Here is a 26,408-nt window from a genome sequence, read left to right as displayed (position 1 = left end):
ATGTGGAAAGCAGATCTTGTAGAATGAGTGTGATTCAGTGGAAGAAAGAGAGGTGTACCATTAAAGCATAATGGATGGTGAAGGACATCCATGACTGGATAGGTCACCATTACTTTCAATAACTTAAACGAAAATAGGTTTCTGGCTCAATGCACTTGATCTTTATTAAATAACACAATATACTTTTTGTTCTTGAGATGGTCTTGCTGTTGCCCAGACTAGAGTACAGTGTGTCATCCATCATAGCTCACTGCAACCTCAAACCCTTAGGCTCAGGCCATGTTCTGGGCTTAGCTTCCTGAGTAGCTGGGACTACAGGTGTGTGCCATTATGCCCAGCTAGTTTTTTTTTTTTTTGGTAGAGCCTCTCTTTCTCAGGATGGTCCTGAGCCATTGTGTCTGACTTAGATTACTTTTAAAATAGTGATCTGTGTGCATGTTGGGAGCATATGTTGATTTGTAAGATGTAAATGTGTTGCTTTCTAGATTTTACTAGGTTATAAATTGAAGGCACAAGATCTTAAATAGCAGGCTGGGAAATGTGGCTCATGCGTATGATCCCAGTACTTTGGGAGGCTGAGGTGGGAGGATCACCTGAGCCTAGGAGTTTCAGGTAGTGAGGTATGATTGCACTACACTCCAGCCTGGGTGACACAGTGAGACTCAAAAAAAGTGAATGGGAATGCTATAAAAAATAGTGTATTCACTATCCTTATTACCTGTTACTCTCAAAATCCCACCTAATGGACAGTAATGAAATAAATTACAAAGAAAAGGAGAGGAGACAACTGCTAAAGAAGGATATCAATGAGTCTTTAAGTTGTTAGAAAGTAGAAAAGTGGTAACTAACTTAATAGGGAAGGTTACACCCTAAGAGCCTGGAGGAAAGCATACAAGAAGCAAGCTAATTATCCCACAGAACTTTCTGAGTAGGAGATCAGGTAGGGCCAAGTGTGGGACTGAAAATGAGGGTAAAGTTGGTCAGCGGTTTCCCCCTTTACCATACAGAAAGCATAGAATCCAAATTTTAAGTCCTCAGGTCATGGCCTCAAGACTGTTGGACTAGATAAAGCAAATATAACAGCATGGATATTGGAGTCAGAATATGTGGGTTTTTATCCAGGTTCTATCATTTACTGTGACCTTGGTAAAGTTACTTAACCTCTCTTTATCTTCGTATGTAAAGTGGAAAAAGTTGTTAGGATTAAATGTTTACAAGGCACTTAAAACAGTGCCTGGCACATAGTTCTGTATAAGCATGCAAAACAAAATTTTTAAATGCCTAACAACTTGAGCTTTAAATTTACGTGGTCAGCCCCATGAAATCCCAGAGATCTATATAATTATGGTCTTATGAACTCAGACAAGGGAAGAGAAATAAAAGGAGAGTATTATAAAATTATCCTCAGAAAAACACCTGGCTAAGTCTGGCTCCTCAGGGAATGACCATAAAATGCTATATAGAATCATGAAATCCAGGAAGATATATAAACTCTGATACTCTAAATCAGGGGTCCTCAAACTGCGGGCCCCAGGGCCACATGCGGCCTGCCCTACTTAGCAGCTGATTTGTCCTGGGCCCACAGTATGCATGTGTGGAATGTGCGCCACATTCTCCTCTCCAACGGCCCTCCCAAAGGTCTGAGGGACAGTGAACCAGCCCCCTGTTTAAAAAGTTTGAGGACCCCTGCAAAATGCTTAAGAAGCTACAAAGTCCCAGGATCCCTCTGTTACATCCCATTTAAACAGCCATTGTAAGGCCGGGCACAATGGCTCACGCCTGTAATCTGGGAGGCCGAGGCAGGCAGATTGCTCAAGGTCAGGAGTTCGAAACCAGCCTGAGCAAGAGTGAGACCCCGTCTCTTACTATAAATAATAAGAAATTGGCCAACTAATATATATAGAAAAAAATCAGCCGGGCATGGTGGTGCATGCCTATAGTCCCAGCTACTTGGGAGGCTGAGGCAGGAGGATCACTTGAGCCCAGGAGTTTGAGGTTGCTGTGAGCTAGGCTGATGCCATGCACTCACCTTAGCCTGGGCAACAGAGTGAGACTATGTCTCCAAAAATAAATAAACAGCCATTGTAGTTGCTGTATAAAGGGAGCATTGGAGTTAATATAACTACTAGAACTAATTTCAAAAACTTGATATACTAGATTAAGCAACTCAGTACAGTCCCAACTTTAGAAGTTCCTTAGAATTTAACATAAACATTTGGCTTTCATATTTGGTGTAAAAAATAAAATACGGAATAAAATTCAGCATTAACTATTAAGTACCCTGGCAAAGCTAAAACCAATCTTTTTTTTTCTCTTTTTCTTTGCCTATCCTTACTGTGCTTGGGGAATCTCACAAGTCTAAGGGATGGCCAGATCAAAGCAATGTTTGTGGATTCCTGAGCTCCCTGACCAAAATGCTAACTTCATATTCTTACAATACCAGCTCGGTTACATCCCAGTGACTAACTTAAATTCTGAACCTATTAATAAAAGTTTGCCTAAGCCATTTATGAAAAGTATGGGTTCACATCCCTCAAAAGAGAAGTAATCCAGTACAGGGAAAGAATATAAAATCTTAGTCTTATTTTGAGAAGAATTTAAATGACTGATTTTTAAAGTGCTTTATTTTTTTTTTATTTTTTAATATTATTTTAATTTTTCTTTTTCTTTTTATCCCATTTCGGAAGACATATCTGTGCTTTGTTATTTAATGGCAGATAATTATATTCAAACTACTTATGCTCTGGGCAGATAAATCATCTGTAGTGGAAAAACAGTACTTCATTTTTGTGAAAGCACAACCAAGCTCCATGTGAGTTCTTCACCACTGTATACCCAGTGTCTGAGAAACCAGGTACTGAAAAAGATTTACTGAACAAATTCATATACATGCACATTTATATAGACAATTAATTACTGATATCCCTTGCTAATATCCCTTGCTGATCTGAGGAAATTAAATTAATAGCACTATCATTGGAAGTTTAATGCCAGAGGTTGTTGGAGTGAGGATCAATATTGATTAAAGACTGAATTTTGCCCAGATTTTTCAGTCTGTTTTTATGAAAGTATTTTTAAGACATGAAATGCTATAATAACATTTTACTATGTCTATGTAAACACACATTAAAACAATAGATTTCAATAACCAAAGTAACAGTACAAAAAATTAAACAAATTAACTTTATTAAATTACTGCTTGGGTCTTTACATTGATTCGTTTAAAAAAATAGCAGTTTGAAATACATTATTGAAAATGAGTACACACAATAAATAGAAAATAGGGGTGCATAGTACTGGAGATATACAAACCAACTTATTTTCATCTGTTGCCTACTGGTGTAGACAAAATTTGAAATGAAATTAGCATTATTGAAAGAACAGCCAAAGTACCTGGGAGAAGGCTGCAAACTATTGGAAATCAGTAGCTTAAATCTCTGGACTACTTACCAAAAATGAAAAAAAAAATAAAATTCACTGTTTATCTGGGAGCTAACCTCATGATGGCACTGAATTATCTACTCCTACAAGAACAATTTAAAAATACCTACAAGTGCCAGGGAACCTTCATTAACAGTATTTTTAAATCAAAGTTTTTACTTTAAATATATGGTGATTATTCAAAATATCCTAGGCCACACGGCAGGCCCTATAACAATAAGTTACAAATAGTCTGAATTTAATAACTTAAGCGTGATATGGTTAATATAATACATGCTGTGTGAGTATCTCAACTAGCCTCTTTCAGGTGAGGTGATAATTAAAAGGTTTAAATCTACAGTTTCAATTTCTGCTCAGGGGAGTGATGTCAGTATTCTAGCAATGGTGATGACATCCCATTACTGTAATGCAGAACATGATAATGAAGATACTACTCTGAATTACACTTGATTGAAGACGTAATTCTATGTACAGGTGGGTCCATGCTCTATGTGCAAATTTTCAGTGGTACAAGTTTATAATCAGAGCTGGGTTTAACAAATGCTTTTTGACTTCTGAAAAGAAATCATGAAAACACATATTAAAAGTGAATAAACTAAAGTTACAAGTAGATGACACCAGTTCTTTCTTGCCTTTACGTGTGATGAACTTCATGAAGCATTAACTCCCGAGGTATATTTGTTTCTGGACCATACAGCTTACGTGCTCTTCTTTCAAAGGCAGCCACCATCTGCTTTACAACTTCATCAAAAAACAATGTGGCAAGCTGAGAGTGCAGAAGTGAGCGAAATTCAAAAGAAATCTGTAGGAAAAATGTTATAATTTTTAGAAAGATTTTTTAAAATGAAATTTCCACTTAAAACAGTAGTGTTCACACTATGAACTAAGTATTTAAGGTAGAGCTGTGTGGGTATACCTTGGTGAGATTTTTAGCACCCCTTTGAAAACAATCTTTACTGCAGTAAGCATAACTACTGGCACAATAAGCTTAAGTCAACAAGCCCAGTGAATCTCATTTCAAGGGAGAGTCTGCCTCTTAATAAGTTAGAGAAGGCTGGAAAAAAACTCTGGTGAGGGCTGGGCTTGGTGGCTCACACCTATAATCCTAGCACTTTCAGAGGCCAAGGTGGGAGGATTGCTTGAGCCCAGGAGTTTGAGGTTGCTGTGAACTAGGCTGATGCCACGGCACTCTAGCCTGGGCAACAGAGTGAGACTCTGTCTCAAAAAATAAAAACAAAAACAAAAAAGTTTGAGAGAACAATTCATATATTACCTGTTGGCAAAGAAAAGGCCACGAGTGGCTAAGGTGATGTGAACAAGAAAGTTATAAGTGATTCTAAAAATGTATGTTTCCCCTTTGCACTTTATTTCTGTACCTTATACACAATCGGTAGTTTAATTTGGTGTTAATTTTAAACTGTTATTAAGTTTAAAACCATTATTAAGTTAGTAATAAAATCATGTCTCATAATCTAATAGAGAAGGAATGAATATTCAAGGTTGCAAGAAACAGAATAGAAAATAAAATGTTCACTAGCACTGCTACAGAAAAGGTATCAATATTCAAATTTAAAGTGTTTAAAAAATCTTTTAAAAAAGATTTTATAATCTTAATGCGTATAAAATAATTATGGCATTTGGGTTCTAAAAAATGGATTACTACTTCTTTACCAAGTTCACCTCATATATGGAACAAATCAAGGGCTTCATGAGAGACTTACTGAAAAATCTAGGGTACAAGTTCTTGGGTAGCCAGGAAGACCTGGGCTAAAACGCCAACTAGTCTCCAAATGGTTGAAAAGTTTCCCATCAGTACAGGATGCCTAGAACAAAATGAAAATATAAAACCACAATTAAATACCTTCGATATTGGTTAGAATGTACCATGACTGAGACTAATTTCTTTGAAAAGTAAATACTTTTATAGGTCAGACCACAGCAGATGAAGAAATCTAATTTTTAGTTTGGTACTAGGAGGTAACAACCTCTTGCCAATATTAGCTGTTTTATTTTGGGATTCCCCAAGACTGCCAGTTGTTTTTCCTTCCATTTCTATCACCCATTGTGCTACTTAGATTTCTCTCCTTCCAGCAGCACCACAGGGAGTGATTTTTTTAGAAGCTTATTTCCAGCTCTGCCACTTACAAGGGATCCTGAACAAGTTAAATCCCTATGCCGTATTTCCTTAATCTGTAAAATAACACCTACTTTATACCATAATGAGATGGCTGAAATGTTTATAAGGTACCTGGCACAGATCTCTGGCACAATTCTATAATTCTCTCCTACCCAAAGTTATTTCTCTTGTTTTGTTTTTGTTTTTGTTTTGAGACAGAGTCTCACTTTGTTGCCCAGACTAGAATGAGTGCCATGTAGTCAGCCTAGCTCATAGCAACCTCAAACTCCTGGGGTAAAGAGATCCTCCTGCCTCAGCCTCCTGAGTAGCTGGGACTACAGGCTGGCATCACCATGCCCGGCTAATTTTTTCTATTTTTGGTAGAGATGGGTCCTGCTCTTGCTCAGGCTGGTCTCAAACTTCCTGAGCTAAAACGATCTGGCCGCCTCGACCTCCCAGAGTGTTAGGATTACAGGCATGAGCCACAGCACCTGGCCCTACTCACCACTTTCTAACTTTTAAAAACTATATTTAGTGAACAAATTTATGCTTCCTCCAGTGATAAAGCATTTACTATATTTTTAAATAACAGTGCAAAGAACCCTATAAACAGCCTGGGCATGATGACTCATGCCTGTAATCCTAGCACTCTATGAGGCCGAGGCAGGAGGATTACTTGAGCTCAGGAGTTCGAGAACAGCCTGAGCAAGAGTGAGACCCCCATATCTATTAAAAAAAAAAACAAACTCTATTATAAATATTTACAACTATTATGTACCACAATCATTAAAAATTAAAAAAATAGTACAAAGATTTAATTAAAACATCTCTAATTTGGGTGGCCCAAGTGATCTTTCCTGTGGGTCAAAGTCTCAACAAAAGGGAAAAAAAAAGTTTTCCATTTCCATATTCTACTAAAACTTCTATTTGGAAACAATAATGCTAATAGTGTATGGAATAATACAATCAGAATATACAACCAATGGTTTATTTTTTTCCCTCTTCCTATTATTTAAAGAAATCTTTTAAAGCTATTATACTTTAACCCATTTGATATAATTAATATTTAAGGAATATTTAAAAACATCAAAAACCAAAATTATTACCTGTACTAAATGTGGTTTCACCAAGGTTACTACTGATGTATATCGCTCCAACACAGGTGGAAACCCAATTTCTAATCGTGTTTTACAATATCCAGATCTCTTTGATATTATTTCTGATTTTTTGCACCAAGGAACAAAATGCTTATACTCCTCCATTCCTGATACTACAGCATACATTTCCTGCATTGAATATCTTTAAAAAAAAAAGACAATTGGTATTAACTGCATCTAGTTATATGGTATACGCATACTTTAAATTAAATATGAATAAAACTTATTGTGTATGAGGCAATAAGGTAGTTAGCACACATTCTACAACACAAAGAACCACACTCTACAATCACTTCAAAGCAACATAGATAAAAAAAAAACTCTAAATAGATATATATAGCAGAGATCATAATTTAGCAACCCACAGGTTGAATCTGGCCTATAGATGTGGTTTTTGGTTTTGTTGTTGTTGGTTTTTTTTTGTAGATGTGGTTTTTAAATTTTTAATTAGTTGCCAGCACTTAAAAATTATGTTTACTTCAATATTAATTGTGAGACAAAAAAGGGGAAGCAACCTAAATGTCTATCAGTAGGTGACATTAATAAATGTTTAATACATCATAATAAAGGATTAATAAATTATGGTACACCCATACTGTGAAACTCTATATCAATTATTTAAAAGAATTAGGCCAAATATACTTTAAGGCAGACAAGTTTATAGCATATTGTTAATGAAAAAAGCACACTACAAAGCAGGATGTGTACGATTCTATTTAAAAAATAGGACAGGCTTAGTGGCTCATGCCTGGAATCCCAGCACTTTGGAAGGCCGAGGTGGGAGGATCGCTTGAGCCCAGGAGTTCAAGGCTGCAGTGAGCTATGATTATGCCACTGCACTCCAGCCTGGGTGACGGAATGAGACTTTGTCTTGAAAAAAGAAAAGAAAAAGAAAACACATTTGAAAAATCCTGAAAGGATATGGATTAAACAATTAACAGTTGTTAATTTAGGGAAAAGTAAGGGTAAAGATAGACTATTTAGTTAATATGCTTCCATACTGCTAAGATTTTTATATAGCATGTAGTGCTATGATAATTAAATAAAATAGCTGGGTTTGGTGGCTGGTGCCTATAATTCTAGCTACTTGGTAGGCTGAGGTAGAAGGAATGCTGAGGCCAGGAGTTCAAGACCAGCCTGGGCAACACAGTGAGATCCTATCTCTAAAAAACTTTTTAAATTAGCCTAAACAAGGGGAAAATAAATTATTCTAAAACACAGAAAACAAATGAAACCTCCCATTCTTTTTATGAGCCAGCATAAAATCCTAACAACCAAAACTTGATAACGAACATAAAAAACAAAGCTGTATACCCAAATCATTTGTAAGTACTAAGGCACAAATTCTAAGTAAAATATCACCAAATAGAATCCAGTAATACATTAAAAAACATATATATAACAAGCAAATGCAATTCATTTAGGGATATATGGATAGTTTAATACTAATAATTCATTTTTTTTTTTTTTCAAAAGAGACCAGGTCTCCCTATGTTGCCCAGTCTGGTGTGCAGTGGCTATTCACAGGTGTGATCACAGCACTCTGTAGCCTCAAACTCCTGGGATCAAGAGATCCTCCTGTCTCAGCCTCTCAAGTACCTGGGACTACAGTTGCATGTCACTGTAGTGCCAGGCTTGAATTCTATTACTTTAACCATGTTAATCGGCTAAAAAAGGAAAAACTACATAATTACCTCTAAAGATGGTAAAATATAAAAGCATTCCCATTAGAATAAGAAATAACACAAAGATGTGGCCCTGTTATATATACACACACACAAGTGCATTGTTATGTAACACTCTTCTGAAAGTATTAGCCTAAGTAATTAATTCAGACCATGAAATATGAGACACATGTGTTATAAAGAATTGGGCAAAATTATCAATTGGCAGGTGATATGACTATCAACTCAGAAGAATTGATTCATAATTCAGTAAGGTAGATTATGAAATATATAAAAATCATTTCCTGTAGATAATATAGTTCGGTAAATAAATTTAAAAAAAAAAAAAAACAAAAATAGGCCAGGCACAGTGGCTCATGCCTGTAATCCCAGCACTCTGGAAGGCCGAGGCAGGCAGATCGCTCAAGGTCAGGAGTTCAAAACCAGCCTGAGCAAGAGTGAGACCCCGTCTCTACTATAAATAGAAAGAAATTAATTGGCCAACTGATATATATATAAAAAAAATTAGCCGGGCATGGTGGCGCATGCCTGTAGTCCCAGCTACCCGGGAGGCTGAGGCAGAAGGATCACTCGAGCCCAGGAGTTTGAGGTTGCTGTGAGCTAGGCTGACGCCACGGCACTCACTCTAGCCTGGGCAACAAAGCGAGACTCTGTCTCAAAAAAAAAAAAAAACTTGAAGGATTAAATGAAAAACAAGCAATGACAACAACTCTATGGATATGTCAAAAACAACCTGAATAATGAGAGCCAGAATATATTATTCTTGGTTATAAAGACTCAATACAGTTAAAATATAATTTACCTTAAAATGATAAAGTAATTTAAACAATCACAACCTAAATCACAATAATTATTTTTGGATTATGACAGAATTTGAGTCTTTATGGATGTTTAAACTAATCTAATCTATAAACATGAAACGAGGTACACAGCAGAGGGAGAGGGAAGAAACCTACCTTCCTCAGGTTTTCAGGTCCTTTGAAATAAATGGCAAATCCCATAAAGAAGTATAAAACCTTATAGTAGCCTGAAAGTTAATTGCTGTAAAAGTAGTCTACAAAGACTAACAAAGTAGTATACCATAATGGTAAAGGGGATGGACTTTGTAGTCAGCAAGTTTGGTGTTCAAATACAGTAAGCTCTAAAGATAGTAAGCCATGTGATCCTAGGCAGGTTAATGAAACTCTCGACTTCATTTTCTTGATCCATAATTGAAAAATACTTCTACAAGTTCTTTTGAGAGTTAAAAGATATAGTTTCAGCAAAGGGCACAATGCTTAATAAGCACTTGATAAATGGTAACTATTATTATGTGTTTATGCCAAATATGGGTAGGGAAGATAAGATGAAGATCATGGAATAAGACCAATTTGTAATAAAAAGAGAATTTGGGCATAAGAAAGTAGTAGTAAGCAAAGCAAATATGGTGGAGAAAAAAATAAGGATTGGAATCATAACAATGCACATTATCTCACTGAGCTTCAGTTCCCTTATCTCTAAAATGAGACTAATACTTATTTCACATAGTTATTGTGAAGATAAAATGAAATACTAAATATAAATCACCCAGGAGTACCTGTCAAATGGCAGGTACATAGTAAAAGTTATATATTATTAGTGATTCTAAGTAAAGCAGACTAATTTACTATTTAGCTCTTTAGTTGCCATCTCTCGGGTATCTGTTATAGATACCAGCTATAGCAAAGATGTCTACCTATCCAAAGATGTGGATTTGCTTTACAGAGTGTTGCTGCTAGGAAGCACCTGGCTACCAGGGGCTACAATCCCAGTCCTTGCCTCCTTGCATTTAGACGGGGTCACATGACTAGTTCTTATCAGTAATATCTGGGAGGATGCATTGTGTTTCACTTCCAGACCAATATGATTAACAAGGTGTACCATATTTTAACACTCTGAAGACTAAGAAATTGCAAAAGTTAAAAGTTGGATGGAGCCTGGGTTCCTGAATCACTATTTATAAGAGAAATGCCCACTGAGAGGGAATACCAATTTGTACTTTACACAAGAAAGAAATAAACTTTCAGGTATTATCTGTAGAGCTATTAGCATTACCTTAATTAATATAGTGACTAGCCAGTAATAAAGGTAAACATAGTGACCAAAGCTGTAAGTCTTTTACTACAGAAAAATAAGAAGAATAAAAGCAAATGAATAAAATAAATGAAATGTACTTTTACAAAATTTTATATAATGTTTAATGGCCTGCTGGGAATTAAGACCCCCTCGTAGAAACTCCCATATTGTGGGATGGTGTATTTCTAGTTTAGCAGAACTACAGTGTTTTTATCCTTTGTTGTACATACCTCAGATCAGGGGCCAAATTTGATAAATAAAGTTTTATTGGAACATAGCCATGCTCATTTATTTACACGTTATTTCTGTCTGTCTTTGGGCTACAATGACAGAGCTGAGTAGTCCTTATGATCCACAAAGCCTAACATATTTACTATCTGGCCCTTTACAGAAAAAATTTACCAACCCCTGGTTGGAGATTAAGAATCTTAGTATGTCTGTACGTACTTATTTATGTGTGTGTGTATGTGGGGGAGCTATGTAAACTATGGCCTAATATATCAGTAATCTTGCCACGATAGAAAAGAACAGTATACAAAAATACAGGTCATAAATAATTTCCTAGGCCGGACGTGGTGGCTCACGCCTGTAATCCTAGCACTCTGGGAGGTTGAGGATCGCTCAAAGTCAAGAGTTCAAAACTAGCCTGAGCAAGAGTGAGACCCCGTCTCTACTATAAAGAGAAAGAAATTAATTGGCCAACTAAAAATATATACAGAAAAAATTAGCTGGGAATGGTGGCACATGCCTATAGTCCCAGCTACTTGGGAGGCTGAGACAGAAGGATCGCTTGAGCCCAGGAGTTTGAGGTCGCTATGAGCTAGCTATGCTGATGCCATGGCACTCTAGCCCAGGAAACACAGTGACACTCTGTCTCAAATAAATAAAATAATAATTATTATTATTTCCCTTCTGTATCAAAGTTTAAATCTATACTATAAAGTTACCATATGATTATATTCATCCAACAAATATTTATAAAACAAGAATGGCTATGAAACGGTCAATCTAGAAAAACCAGAGTTTAGTCTGTAAGAAGATAATCCAGAAAGAGGCATGATACTCAATAGGAAATTGTGAACGTGTTCTTTTAGTAGAATTCATATTAGATACAAACCCTAAAATTCTCCTTTCTGAATATTCTTTCCTTTTGTTTATTAATGGTGCAGCGATTTTGAACAAACTTCTTGCATATATCTCCTTAGGCAAAATTGAGGTATGTATCGGAAGAGTTCTGCTCATCAGTATACCACAGGAAGCTAAATATCTAAAAAGACAAAAATTACCTGATTTAGAGTGACAGTGAAAATTAGACGGGGCACAAATTACAGAGATTATAAAGTAATTATCACATTTAGAAGGTTCTGCAACTTGAGAATATTCCTGAAAAAATACACACACATACAGAGAAAAAATAAAGCTTCCTAAGCACCATAAATAACAGTTTATACTTGGGTTAAAAGCTTCTGGCACAAAAGGCATCTCTCCCAAAAAGTTGGCTTTCAGTCTGTAGTCACGTGTTACAACCTACTTTTGTCATAAGCTTGCCAGAACATTCAACATTTATTTTTGCTGTTGTTTTTGAGACACAGTCTCGCTCTGTTGCCCAAGCTAGAATTCCATATGATCAGCTTACCTCACAGCAACCTTGAACTCCTGGGCTCAAGCGATGTTCCCAGCCTTCCAAGTAGCTGGGACTACAACAGGTGTGTGCTACCACGCCTAGCTAATTTTTTTTCTTCTATTTTTTAGTAGAGATGGGGTATCACTCTTGCTCAGGCTGGTCTTGAATTCCTGTGCTCAAGCGATCCTCCTGCCTCGGCCTCCCACAGTATTAGGATTACAAGCGTGAGCCACTGCACTGGCCCATTGTCCATTTTTCAAATCATGTTATCTACCCAGGTTGTTTTCCCAGCTGGATCCATAAGGGTTCCTTAATTCTTGAAACACTCTAATGAGACTTGAAACTGGGTATCACTCTCAGGTAGGAGATGTGGTGGCATTGTCCGAACTGTTGCTCTGTTCTTTACCTTTCAGTCTCCATTTCAAAGCATATATATAAAAATATGCCTACTTAATTAGAATATTACTGTTTGAGGTACCTCTATGTACAGATGCCTGATATGCTCTTGTTCACCTAAATATTTTTAACTTTTCCCTAGTTACATAGCTAGCTATTTTACACTACTACTCATTCATTAGTTCACATAGTTACTGAGCTCCTATTCTGTGTTGGACTGTGCTAGGCAGTAAGCACATAATGGTAAATAGAACATGAGCCTTATGAAGATTATATTCCAGTTGAAGATTCAAAAAAAAAAAAATGGGCCAGGCGCGGTGGCCCATGTCTATAATCCTAGCTCTCTGGGAGGCCGAGATGGGTGGATTGCTCGAGGTCAGGAGTTCGAAACCAGCCCAAGCAAGAGCGAGATCCCGTCTCTACTATAAAGAGAAAGAAATTAATTGGCCAGCTAATATATATAAAAAAAATTAGCCGGGCATGGTGGTACATGCCTGTAGTCCCAGCCACTTGGGAGCCTGAGGCAGGAGGATTGCTTGAGCCCAGGAGTTTGAGGTTGCTGTGAGTTAGGCTGTCGTTACAGCACTCACCCTAGCCTGGGCAACAAGCGAGACTCTGTCTCAAAAAAAAAAAAAAAAAGAAAGAAAGAAAGAATGGTTGAAGAAATTGGGAATATTTAGTCAGAGATAAAGAATAATATTTGAGAATATGGCTCCAACATGTAAATAAAGACTCAATTAGGCCAGGCACAGTGGCTCACGCCTATAATCCTAGCACTCTGGGAGGCCGAGGAGGGAGGATTGTTTGAGGTCAAGAGTTCGAAACCAGCCTGAGCAAAGCGAGACCCCATCTCTACTATAAATAGGAAGAAATTAATTGGCCCACTAATATATATAGAAAAAATTAGCCGGTCATGGTGGCACATGCCTGTAGTCCCAGCTACTCGGGAGGCTGAGGCTGCAGGATTGCTTGAGCCCAGGAGTTTGAGGTTGCTGTGAGCTAGGCTGACGCCCCGGCACTCACTCTAACCTGGGCAACAAAGCAAGACTCTGTCTCAAAAAAAAAAAAAAAGGCTCAATTAGAGGTAGACAAATTTGGGCAAGAACTTTAGAGCTGTTTATAAAAATTGAATGGGTTTATTCCCGAGGCAGTAAAATAGAGGTCAGTGAAAATGGTTAAGCTACATACAAATACCACATGACTATTTGTTAACATATAATGGAAAAGAAACATATAAACTATATGGATATGCTCCTTCTATCTGAACCCCAGAAATACAAACAAAAAAAACCCTGTATGGATGAATTAATTGGCTTTTAAGACTATAGGATTCTTATATATTCAGTTATAAATAACACTTCAAGAATGAAAATATGGGCCAGGCGCGGTGGCTCTCGCCTGTAATCCTAGCACTCTGGGAGGCTGAGGCGGGCGGATTGCTCAAGGTCAGGAGTTCGAAACAAGCTCTGAGCAAGAGGAAGACCCCATCTCTACTATAAATAAAAAGAAATTAATTGATTAATTGGCCAACTAATATATATATAGGAAAAATCAGCCGGGCATGGTGGCACATGCCTGTAGTCCCAGCTACTCGGGAGGCTGAGGCAGAAGGATTGCTTGAGCCCAGGAGTTTGAGGTTGCTGTGAGCTAGGCTGACGCCCTGGCACTCACTCTAGCCTGGGCAACAAAGCAAGACTCTGTCTCAAAAAAAAAAAAAAAAAAAAGAATGAAAATATGGAAAAGCAAGATGGCTTTGTGAATTTTAAATTTTCTAGGACACAAGTTGATTTTAACATGTTGATAAGAACATATTCTTTTCAGTCAAAAGAGATTTTAGATTGAATCATTTCCTAGGGAGAAGGAAATGTGTTCTTGATAATCTTCAAAAATATGATTTCTTCAAGCTTGTATCAGTCTGTTAAAAAAACAAAAAAAAAAAAATATGATTTCTGTTATGTGAAAGAAGCCTATGTAATTTTTTTAAGAGTATACCTATAGTCCTCTGAAAAAAAAAAAAAAAAAGAGTATACCTATAGAATTTGCTGAAAAGTAGGATTATACCAACAAAAGTGAACCTCAGGCCGGGCGCTGTGGCTCACGCCTGTAATCCTAGCTCTTGGGAGGCCGAGGCGGGCGGATTGCTCAAGGTCAGGAGTTCAAAACCAGCCTGAGCAAGAGCGAGACCCCGTCTCTACTATAAATAGAAAGAAATTAATTGGCCAACTGATATATATATAAAAAATTAGCCGGGCATGGTGGCGCATGCCTGTAGTCCCAGTTACCCGGGAGGCTGAGGCAGAAGGATCACTCGAGCCCAGGAGTTTGAGGTTGCTGTGAGCTAGGCTGATGCCACGGCACTCACTCTAGCCTGGGCAACAAAGCGAGACTCTGTCTCAAAAAAAAAAAAAAAAAAAAAAAAAGTGAACCTCAGTGTCTCTGCTAAATTAAGCCAAACGGTGGAAATAAAATACTCAGTTAATTTAGCTTCCCCCTTTAAAAAAAAAGCCACGAAGAAATAATTTAGGATCTCTGTTAGCTAGATTGATTACAAAAACTAAATATGGTGTACAAAATGCCTAATCATGTATTTCCCTTCTAAAACATTCTTTAGATATCTTTATTATAACAGTTTTATTTTTTCCACTTTTGTATTCCATAGATACATTATCAATTATTGGAAGCCATCTATGTGGTAGATACTATGTGTCATTATCTATAATTTTGTGATAACTCAGTATCAGAAAAGGCAGCTTCTCTGAGGGCAATCTTTAAAAAATATAAGACCCTTGGTTCTGAAGAGATGAATTCAGGATCTGTTGACTTTTCCCTGTATATGGTTTTGTACTGGGTTCACATTGTTGCCCAATCTCCAAAAGATAGCCTTACACAATTTAATTACTACAATCCTAAGGGAAACATCTGTGTTTAAAGCAAACTAATAGATTTCCTGATCAATTTGCATGCTATGGTTACAGAGCCTGGACAGCACATCTATTTTCACACACTATCAAGAATACTGTCTTTGGTGGAGTATGGTGGCTTATGCCTGTAATCCCAGCACTCTGAGAGGCCCAGGCAGGGGGACTGCTTGAGGTCACAAATTCAAGACCAGCCTAAGCAAAAGTGAGACCCTGTCTGTTTCTACTAAAAATGGCAGGAGGATCTCTTAAGCCCAGGAATTTAAGATTGCTGTGAGCTATGCTGACACCACAGCACTCAAGCCCCGGTGACAGAGCAAGACTGTCTCAAAAAAATAAAAAATAAAAAAATAAAAATACTGTCTTCAACTGCAATATGAGGAGCCATAATGCTCATATACATGAACATTAAACCATGGAACGAATACTGGACCACATGGAGGAGAGTTTTTTTATCACTAATCTTTCAATACTATTCTCTCATATACTCAATAAAGGCCAGAATCTATGTTAATGCTGTGAACTCATAAACTCCTTCATTATCATAAACAGTAGATATTTTCTTGGAATTTAAGCCTTAATTTGATCACTAAAGTGTATTTTTCTCAAAAGTAACAGTTTTGTTATAAGTTTGTTAACAGTTTTGTTGCAAGCTAACGTTTTATAAAAGTAATATAAAGCAGATGCAAAGTTAGATGAGGCTATGTTCTGCTTTAAACTACTTTTTGAGGTTATTTGCTAAAGCAGGAGTAAACGATACATGACTTTTTTGCAGTTTCACCCAATGTTTGTCTAAAAGGATCTGGAATTGGCAGGGTTGTTACTTTCATATTTCCACCTCCATGTCCACCCCCACCTACAAAAAAGGAGCCAATCCGGAAAATAGAAGGCAGCCACTGGTTCAAGGTTACAGAACCTCTAAATACAATGAAGTAAAAGAAAGAAAGGAAAGGAAGGAAGGAAGAGGAAGGAAAGAAAGAGAAAGAGAAAAGAAAGCAAAAAGAAAGAGAAATCCAGGTCTCCTACGTTGGGTACAGTTTTGCAAGCACCAAATGGCGGGGGCAAAAAACTCTTTATCGGAAGTTAGGAAAGCGCATCTGACCATCTGGCACGCAGGAGGAACAGACAAGGGGGGCTCACCGCCAGGCCACAAACTCCCGTACTCCCAGCAGCCGGCAACCCTTCCGCGCAAAGTTAAAACATTCCAACAGCAGCAACAGGCCGTAGGGGAGGAGACCGGAAGAGCCCAGAGGCACCAGGGGCCGAGTTGCTTCCAAAGTCACTTCGCCGATGATTCACTGCCTTTCTCGAGGTCAGCGAGTCGTGAACACAGCTTTGGGCCCAGGGTAATGCGCGAGGCATCTTAGTTCTTCAAATATCGAACGCACAAAACCCTTCTCCAGATACGCGGAAACGCACCGAGTCCGAACTCGCCTCACCCCAAATCCTTCCTGTCCCCCAACTCAGCAGGCCCGGGTGGAAAACTACTCTCCTCTGGGCGCACCCTTTGTTAATTACCTGACTTTCCGCGCAGACTCCTGCGCCGGAGCTCGGGCTCTGGCCGCTGTCGCCGACTTCGGAAAGAATCCTGAGGCTACCCTTCCCAGAGCCTTCTGACCAGTCCGAGCTGCCATGATCCGTCTCAGAGAAGCCGGTCGCTACCCCCGGGACCAGTTCTGCGGCGCCGCCTTCCTGAGGCCGCGCCGGGCCGGGCAGCCCGGCTTCGGCGCCTTCCAGCCAATGGGCTGGCCCCCTGAGCAGCCAGACACGCCCCTTCTTCCCTCCCAAATTGCGCAGAGGTGACGCACGGTCCCACTGCCGTAGGGCCCACTGTAAACGGGTACGTCATCCCGCCGGCCAATCAGAGGGGATGCCGGGCCGCCAGGACACACCCCTTTGCTCTGACGGGCCTATCGCTCCCACCGTGCGCTCGCACACGTTACGTAATACTCACGGTGACCGCTCACCCCACCTCCCGCGCTGGAAGTCTTCCCTGGATTCGCCAACCGCTGCGGTTCTCTGGGGCTGCTTCCGGTCGCGAGGCCAGGCACGTGAGCCCCGTCCTGGGCGGGAGGAAGCCCTGGGGTCTGGGTGTTGATTATGTAACTGTCCGAACCTGTGAGTGCTGAGCCGGACACGCCATGGCTCCTGGCTACGAAGCTTGGCTGTCAGAGTCCTGCTCGCACCTGCGGTGCCTATCCCATAGGGTCGTTAATGAGGGTAACATAAGGTCATGACATTAGGGGAGTGACTCAGTTATCTGCCACCGGTTCTATCTGCCTTTTTCCTGCGTGGCCAACATTTTAATTGGTGTTCGCGTATGGTTTGGGTTTCCCATTTCATACAAAGCAGACAACTGCTTTGAGTCAAGAATTTCGGGAATCATTCCTCACGTCCGGACTTCGTGTTCCCTCCGTTTGTTCCCACGTCCTTGTTTAACCTTTGTACGCCATAGTTTCCTGTAAACTGAAGTGAGAATAGCAATACTACCTATTTAATAGAGGTTAATAGAGGAGTTTTGTTTGTTTTGCTTTTTAGAGCCAGTGTCTTTGCTCTACCGCCCAGGCTACAGTGCAGTGGCGTTGTCATAGCTCACTGCAACCTCAACCTCTTGGGCTCAAGTGATCCTCCTGCCTCAGCCTCCAAGTACCTGGGGCTACAGGCACATACCATACCGGCTAATTTTTCTCTTTTTTTTGTAGAGAAGGGGTCTCACAGTTGCCCAGGCTGTCTCTAACTCCTGGCCTTAAGGAGATTACAGGTGTGAGCCACCTGCTGGCCTAATACAACTTTCAGGAGTAAATGACCTTGATTGAATGTAGTCAGATATTTTGGGGACATGTACTAGATGCTGGAGAAGTGAACAAATGTCTTTACTGTCATAGAGCTTACAGTCTAGTGGGAGAAAAACAATCGGATAATTAATTGTATGTCCTGTAGAATAAAAAATAAAGCAGGGGAGGGAGATGGAGAGGGAAGAGAAAGATGGGGTGTTATTGTATATAGAGTAATCAGGTGGGCCTCTGAGAAGGTGACACTGAACAAAGGCCTAAAAATGAAGTACAGAAGAGAACTATGACTACTTGGGGAGAAATTATCTTCAGGTGTAGAGAAGAGCAAGTGCAAAGGCCCCAGACAGGCACAGCCTTGCCATGTTTTAGGAATAGCAAGGAGTTTGGAGCACAGTGAGAGGAGGAAAGTGGTAGGAAATAAGATTAGAGGGCTAGAGAGGGCTTTATCATAGTGCTGGGGCAGCCATAGTACCAATTTTGGATGTCATTCTAAGTGTGAAAAGAAGCCATTGGAAATTGAGGGTGGAATACTGACTTGATCTGATTTACATTTAAATAATCATTTAAGCTGCTGAAATAATAATATGATTATTATTTTATGCTCTTTCTTAGTTCATTGCAGTCACCTCTTTCTAGATACTTTGTGGAGTCAATTAAAATCACCATCTACAAACCTTGCCAAGCACTCTGCAGTACAACACATGAAGTACTTGTCAATTGGGGTGGTTCTGTCGCTGCAAATAATTCTATATAAGATCACTTTCAAACACACAATCCCTGCCCTTCTTTAAATCTTAAGTATTTATAGTAATGTCTTCCTTTAAAGCACATTTTCATCATATTAGTTCCCTGCTCAAACACCAGTGGTTACCAGTTGCCTAAAAATATAGGCTACTACATTGCTACTCCATATTTCAACAAATGGTAACCTTAACTAGAAAGTCTGTCAAACAGTTTTCAGCACAATACTTTGACTTCTCAGCAAAGGAAATTAACGTGAAATCATAAAGATAGTATACTCTGCTCCAGGTTCAGTAGATGGTAGTACTTCCATAAATTGTAGGTTATAAGGGTTGTCTCTACAATATTACAATACTGGTTATAAATTAAAACTCAACGGAGACTTGTGGGAAGCAGTGTCATAGTTTCCAAACTCATTAGGCTGTTAAAAATATATTTGAGGCCCGACTCGGTAGCTCACACCTGTACGCTAGCACTCTAGGAGGCCGACGCGGGCATATTGCTCGAGGTCAGTTCGAAACCAGCCTGAGCAAGAGCAAGACCCCGTCTCTACTATAAATAGAAAGAAATTAATTGGCCAACTAATATATATAGAAAAAATTAGCCGGGCATGGTGGTGCATGCCTGTAGTCCCAGCTACTCGGGAGGCTGAGGCAGTAGGATTGCTGTGAGCTAGGCTGACTCCACAGCACTCACTCTAGCCTGGGCAACAAAGTGATACTCTGTCTCAAAAAAAAATTAAAAATTAAAAATATATATATTTGACATGATATTGATATGTATGAAATACTCTTGCCAAAATAATTAACTCTGAATCTGGTCAAGCTTCTAGATTTGCCAGTTTACACGGGAGATAGAAGAATGTGTTAAAAGACATATACAAGAGATACTGTCTGTCAAACCCAGAATATGGAAAATGCTATGGATAAATGACCCAGTTTCTTCAACAAGTAAATATCAAGTAAAAAAAGGAGGTAGGGCAAGGAGGACTATAGATTTAAAAGATGTAAAATTATTTGGATTTTGTTTTGAACAAACTAAATATAACATGACAAATATATATTTTAGACTGGGAAATTTGAAAAATGAGTGGATATTAGATGATTTTAAGAAATTATTAAAATTTTAGGTATACTTATTTAAATGAGTCTTTACCTCAGAGATTCATATGGAAGTATTTATAGATGAAATATGATGTCTGTGATTTCCCTTAAAGTAATCCAGTGGAGTTGGGGGATAGAGTTGATGAAAGAAAACCAGTCATGTGTTGATATTAGGTTATTCAGTATGAAATGTCCGATTTCCTTGACAGTTACTATCTGTGACATTTCACTTTGCTACTTATTTTATTTTTATTGTATAAAGGTACAGCCTTATTCTTTCAAATGCACATTTTGACTTGTGATTATCTTTTAAATTTTTTAGAACAATTTTTGTACAACCATAGATAGGCCAAAATTCATATTATTTTCAAATATGAGTTCTGTCATAAAACAAATACAACACAGACAGCTCAAAATATCAATAAAGTGTTTGGAAAGGCTAATGAACACACAGTATGTCAATGGTTTAAAAAGTTCTGGTAAGTTCCATCCAAGTTGTTACAAAAAAAAAAAAAAGTTCTGGTATTTTAATCTTAAAAATGAGCCACATGGATGTCCTAAGACCAAGGACGTCCTTAATGATAAACTAAAAACTAGTGGAAGTGAATTCATCTCAACCTTCGCCTAAATTCACAACAAGGTTTGTTGTTACTATTCCAACAATATTAGACCATTTAAAACAAATTGACAAGGTAAAGAAGCTGGACAGATGGCTACTACAGAAACAAACGTCTAAAGAAAAGTCTCGAAGCTTGCCTTTCTGTGATTTGAGAAATAAATCATGAAAAAAAAAAGCTTGCCTTTCTCTGCTGTCACGACATAAAGACAAACCATTTCTACACTGTACTGTTACATGTGATTAAAAAAATAGATTCTTTTTGACCATCACAAGTGTTCAGCATAATGACTGGATAAAGATAAAGTGCTTGAACACAGTCCAAACCCAAATATCCATCAAAAAAAGCTAATGGTGTCTGTTTGGTGATCCAGCACTGGTATTATCCACTACAGCTTCATAAAACTTAGTCAATCGATTATAGTCAATCGATTACTACTGCAACCAACTGGATGAAAGGATGAGGACACTTGCAATTAAACAGCCGAGATTGGTCAATAGAGACAGGCCAATCCTTTTATAAGAAATGCTTGATCACGTGGCACAAAGCTGCTCAAACTATATAGAGACTGGACTTAGAAATTCTTGTCATCCATTGTATTCACCAGACCTTACACAAACTGACTACCACTTCTTCTAGACTTTGGACCACTTACAAGAAAAAATATTCAATTCTTACAAACTGTGAAAAATGTCTTTCTCGATTTCATTGCCACTCCCTCTCCAGGCTTTGCTGCTGGCATAAACAAGCTACTGTTAAGGTGACAAAACTGTGTCAATAATTTTGTCACATAATTTGATTAATTGTTCTGCTTGTTTGAGATATAAGAAACTAAACCTTTGATTTGAAATTGGACATTTCATATTTAATGCCCTAATAATGAACTGGATGATGGGTATATCAGGGGTTCTTCATAGTGTTCTCTAATATTTATGGGTGTTTGAAGTCTTCCATAAAACATTTTATCTATATCTATATATCTTTTTATTTCTGACTTCATGTGATCCTTCCAAATGAAATCCTCCTGATTAACATCCACTGAGAATCACACCTTGTTTTACCTTTTGTTGACTCTTCAGAATCCTAAATACATATTGAAGAGAACCAGAAAGTCTTCAAGTAAATGGAGATGGCAATGGCTTTTAGTAGTAATACTTTTGGGGTTTTTTTTGAGACAGGGGCTCACTCTGTCACCCAGGGTGGAGTGCATTGGCCTAATCATAGCCTACGACAGCCTCAAACTCCTGGTTGCAAGCCATCTTCCTGCCTCAGCCTTTCAAGTAGCTGGGACTACAGGTAGGTACCACCATGCCTTTCTGATTTTTCTTCTTCTTCTTCTTCTTTTTTTTTTTTTTTAATAGATGGGCTCTTGCTATGTTGCCTAGGCTGGTCTTGAACTCCTGTCCCAAAGTGACCCTCCTGACTCAGCCTCCCAGACTGCTGGGAATTATAGGCATGAGCCACTGCACCTGGCCAGTAATACTGTTTTTCATCAACCTTCCAGTCCAAACAGATATAGGATGAATTTTAGCCACAGAATAAGACCCTTACCTAAATATCACATACTTTTTTCCTGAAATAAAGCAAGCTTTTAAGGTTAACATAATCTCATTACTGGCACTTTTTTGATCAATAGAAAAATCTTCCCAACATGCTCAATGATCTTATACAGATTATCTTTGGGAAATGTTTGGTTTAACGAACGCTTTGTTAAAGAACAACTCCCTTGAACAACTTCTCATGGAACTGAGTTAAAAGAGATTAGCACCATTGCAAATGTTAGTTTCTGATAAAAAGATGAATAGCAAAGGAGATTAAGTGGACAGTTTGCCCTTCCTTACTGGCTATGTCAGTTAAGGATCAGTCAGTAAAACAGAAATTACATGAGTTATTTTAAACAAAAAAATTTAACATAGGGACATTGTTTAAAGGGTTTGGAGAACTAAGGTGACAATGGTATACTGAGATAAGAAAACAGTAACTGCAAGAAGCAAGTATCACCCTGTGTCCCCAAGACATTGCCAGGTACAATAATTGGCTAAAAGGACTCACAGGACTCAGCACAGTGTTGTACTCACATCTATGATTTATTATAGGAAAATAATACAAAGCAAAACCAGCAAAAGGAAAAAGCCTATGGGGAGAGAGTATGGAGCGGGCCAGGTGCAAACTTTCAAGGGTCTTCTCCCAGTGAAGTCGTGGAGACATAAAGGAAATGCTTAATTCTTCCAGCAACAAGTTGTGACAACACATATAAAATGATGCCAACCACAGCAGCTCTTGAGAGATTTAGTACTTAAGGTTTTTATGGCGGGTGGAGGCTGACCACATAGGCACCCTGTGCCTCATACATACCCAAATTCCAGACTCCATAAGGAAAGTTGATGCTCAGCATAAACCATATTGTTTACATAGTTTAGACACAGTGAGACACTCACATCACATCAGTTCTGGGAATGATAAGAACCCCTCTGAAAACCAAGGTACCAGGTGCCAGCCAAGGGCACACCTTGAAAGCAGGTCTTTCAAATGACAGCAGTCAGACCTAACTCTTTTCTGCACACACCTCTAGAGCTAGGGGAACAAAATGAAGACTTTGGAGTTACTATTAGAAACTTGGTGGAGGGTTCTCACAATGCTGGAACCCAGATCTCTGAGGGGAGATCATTACTTAGCTGGTGTTAGTGCCTAGAAAGCACAGAAGAGACACACCCCCTATCACCAAATACCACAGAGCTGGTACTCAGATCTCTGAGGAGGAAGTGCTGGCTGATACTGGTGCATCTGACAAAGTAGGAGAGCTTTTTGATTCAATACTTCAGTACACATTTACTAAGGCTTAGTATTGTAAAGTAACTTGCACAACAAACTAGAAAGTGCAGCGCCAGCAAGAAAATCCATGTCTTCTGACTCAGAATGGTCTTTTATAACTTATTTTATATGACTTCTTGAAAAATGTAGCAGCAACCTTGTAATACTACCATATTGGAACTATTTTTTTTTTTTTTTTTTTGAGACAGAGTCTCACTTTTGTTGTCCAGGCTAGAGTGAGTGCCCTGGCGTCAGCCTAGCTCACAGCAACCTCAAACTCCTGGGCTCAAGCGATCCTTCTGCCTCAGCCTCCCGAGTAGCTGGGACTACAGGCATGTGCCACCATGCCCGGCTAATTTTTTTTTTTATATATATATCAGTTGGCCAATTAATTTCTTTCTGTTTATAGTAGAGACGGGGTCTCACTCTTGCTCAGGCTGGTTTTGAACTCCTGATCTTGAGCAATCCGCCCGCCTCGGCCTCCCAAGAGCTAGGATTACAGGCGTGAGCCACAGCGCCCGGCCTGGAACTATTTTTTAAAAAACAATTCAAGTAAGTCAAAACTAGAAATTGAGCAAGATAATGAACTACCCAGGCAGGGCCACAAAGGATGACAACATAGCTTAGGGGTTGTTCCTAGTTTTTCAGGTCTAGAAATTCTTATTTCAGGCAACTCAGAGTAGATCAAGGAAATAGTTCTACCTGGTTATATAACCAGCTTCCTTTTCAATCCTAGAATTCCCCTTTTGCTATCTTCTGCCACATACTATGGCATCTAGGCACACAGAACTGCTTCTAGATCCCTTATAAGTACTATGGTGTTTATTGCCTACGTTGTCTCTTTTCTCAGAGAGTGCTGCTTCCTATTGCATCCCCATCTCCTCCATCACTTGTACCTGGCTAACTCATTCTCAATCTATAAAACTGGTGTTACCCTGCCCAGGAAATCTCACTCTAGCAGTAGATTAGCGGTTACCAGGAGTTGAGCAAAGGAGGATATGGGGTTACTACTTAATGGTCATGGTTTGAACTTGACATGATAAAAAAGTCTGGATATAGGTAGTGGTGATAGATGCACAAAAGTTTGAATGTAATTAATGCCACCAAATTGCACACTTATAATGCTTAAAATGGCATATTTTACATTGTATATATTTACCACACACAAAAAAGAGGGGGTGGTGGCCAGATATAGCCCTTGGGTTTGGGATTGCTGTCCTACCATACAAGATTATGGCTTGAGTACTCATCCTGCTTTCTCCACTGAGGATTCCTGAGACCATTTGTATTGATAATCTAATAGCCAGATACCTCCAACTTGTTATTCTTGTTCACTGTCTAAAAGCCCCTCCAATAATTAATCTACTATATTCCCATTACTATGGAGCTCATTGCTTCCTCTCCACTGATTTTCTCTCTCGAACGTTTTCTTTGTGACTTCTGGAACCCTGCCAGGGGTGGGTAATCTGCAGGCCTTTTGATTTCAAGATTTTTCTTTTTCTCAGCACCAAAGGAGGTTAAGAAAAGCTTCATTTTTCTCCCCTTTTAATAAAAGGATTTGTTCCATAAAATTTAGATTCAGTGAAAAGGCTGAAGTCAAGGATCCTGAAGACTACATGTGGTGCCAAGGCCACAGGTTCCCCATCCCTGCATGATTCATAAACTTCTCAACTCTTCAATTTGTTATAAGCATTTTTTCTTTGATTTCTTCTTTTATATTTCAGGTGGGCCATTACTTTTAAATATTATCTGTGTGATCAGATTATATTTTCTATGAATTTTATTTTGGGGGAGTAAAGGGAATTATGTGTCTTAGAGAGTTGAGAACAATTGTCTTGGCTGAATCTTGGTACCCTGTGAAGCTCCCCTGTGCTTCCTCTCTGATATGGAGGATGTTAATTATTTCTCAACCACGGAAACATTTTTTCTAACAGTGGGGGTGAGTGATGGGGAGGATGACAGATCATGTATACTGTTGAACACTTGGGTATGTTTATTTCTTCTGACCATGGAATAGTGGAGAACTGTCTTTTCCCAGAATTCAGATATAGATGAGGAAAGAGGACTTGATATGCTATGTTTCTCAAAGCATGGCCACCTGTAAAGAATTATTGGCTGTTGGGCTCCATCTCAAACCTACAGAAGCAATCTCTGAAGTCTGGGCCCACAACCTACAATTTTAAGAAGCTCTTCAGGGGTGCCCTTTGAATCTGAGAATCACTGCACTAGTGGGAGGGAAAGAAGGTTTCAGAAATACACACACACTCACACACATCCCCAACCCCACTTTCACACACTGAGACTCCTATAGAGGCACCCATTGATAAGTTGCCATGAAGGAAAAGAGACACTAAAAATTATTTTCAATTAATCACCATTCCAAGAAAGACAATGGTTTTTTGAGAATTTGGGGAAGGAACATTTTTGACAACCCTTGCTACCCAGGTACTTCAAGGCCAAGAGAACAAGACTGATGTCTTCCCTCGCTTACTCTTCATTACTGCTTTCAGACCATTATATACTGATCTTTTTTGTGAAAACCCAAACTTCTTTGAGGTTCATATCCTTAAGGTATAGTGTCACCCTCTACTTTATTTGGCTGTATCACTGTCATCTCATGGAAGACACTGTTTTTTTTTTTTTTGAGACAGAGTTTCACTTTTTTGCTCAGGCTAGAGTGAGTGCTGTGGCGTCAGCCTAGTTCACAGCAACCTCAAACTCCTGGGCTCAAGCAATCCTCCTGCCTCAGCCTCCCGAGCAGCTGAGATTACAGGCATGCCCCACAATGCCCAGCTAATTTTTTCTATATATATTAGTTGGCCAATTAATTTCTTTCTATTTATAGTAGAGACGGGGTCTCACTCTTGCTCAGGCTGGTTTCAAACTCCTGACCTCGAGCAATCCGCCCACCTC

The 26,408-nt window shown here is 38.9% G+C and overlaps 1 protein-coding gene across 4 annotated transcripts in view; it reads right to left on the bottom strand.

Moving 5' to 3' along the window:
• Positions 1-3,154: 3,154 nt before the first annotated feature.
• The window catches only part of COQ10B (coenzyme Q10B), a 28,756-nt gene continuing 5,502 nt past the window's right edge, over positions 3,155-26,408 (bottom strand). The window contains exons 1-5 of one of the 4 annotated variants that reach the window (XM_012776983.3): positions 16,950-17,196; positions 11,611-11,760; positions 6,664-6,856; positions 5,163-5,264; positions 3,155-4,243 (exon numbers count right to left, since the gene is read on the bottom strand). In XM_012776983.3, the coding sequence (XP_012632437.1) occupies positions 4,076-4,243; positions 5,163-5,264; positions 6,664-6,856; positions 11,611-11,760; positions 16,950-17,065 (729 nt within the window). In that variant the 5' untranslated portion in view covers positions 17,066-17,196 and the 3' untranslated portion in view covers positions 3,155-4,075. The other 3 variants (XM_012776985.3, XM_012776984.2, XM_076005773.1) reach the window with 3 other exon arrangements.

The sequence above is a fragment of the Microcebus murinus genome, chromosome 8 (genome assembly GCF_040939455.1).
Source record: "Microcebus murinus isolate Inina chromosome 8, M.murinus_Inina_mat1.0, whole genome shotgun sequence".
NCBI lineage: Eukaryota > Metazoa > Chordata > Mammalia > Primates > Cheirogaleidae > Microcebus > Microcebus murinus.
Note: the sequence above shows the minus strand (reverse complement) of the source record. Positions and strands in the feature narration are given on the sequence as shown.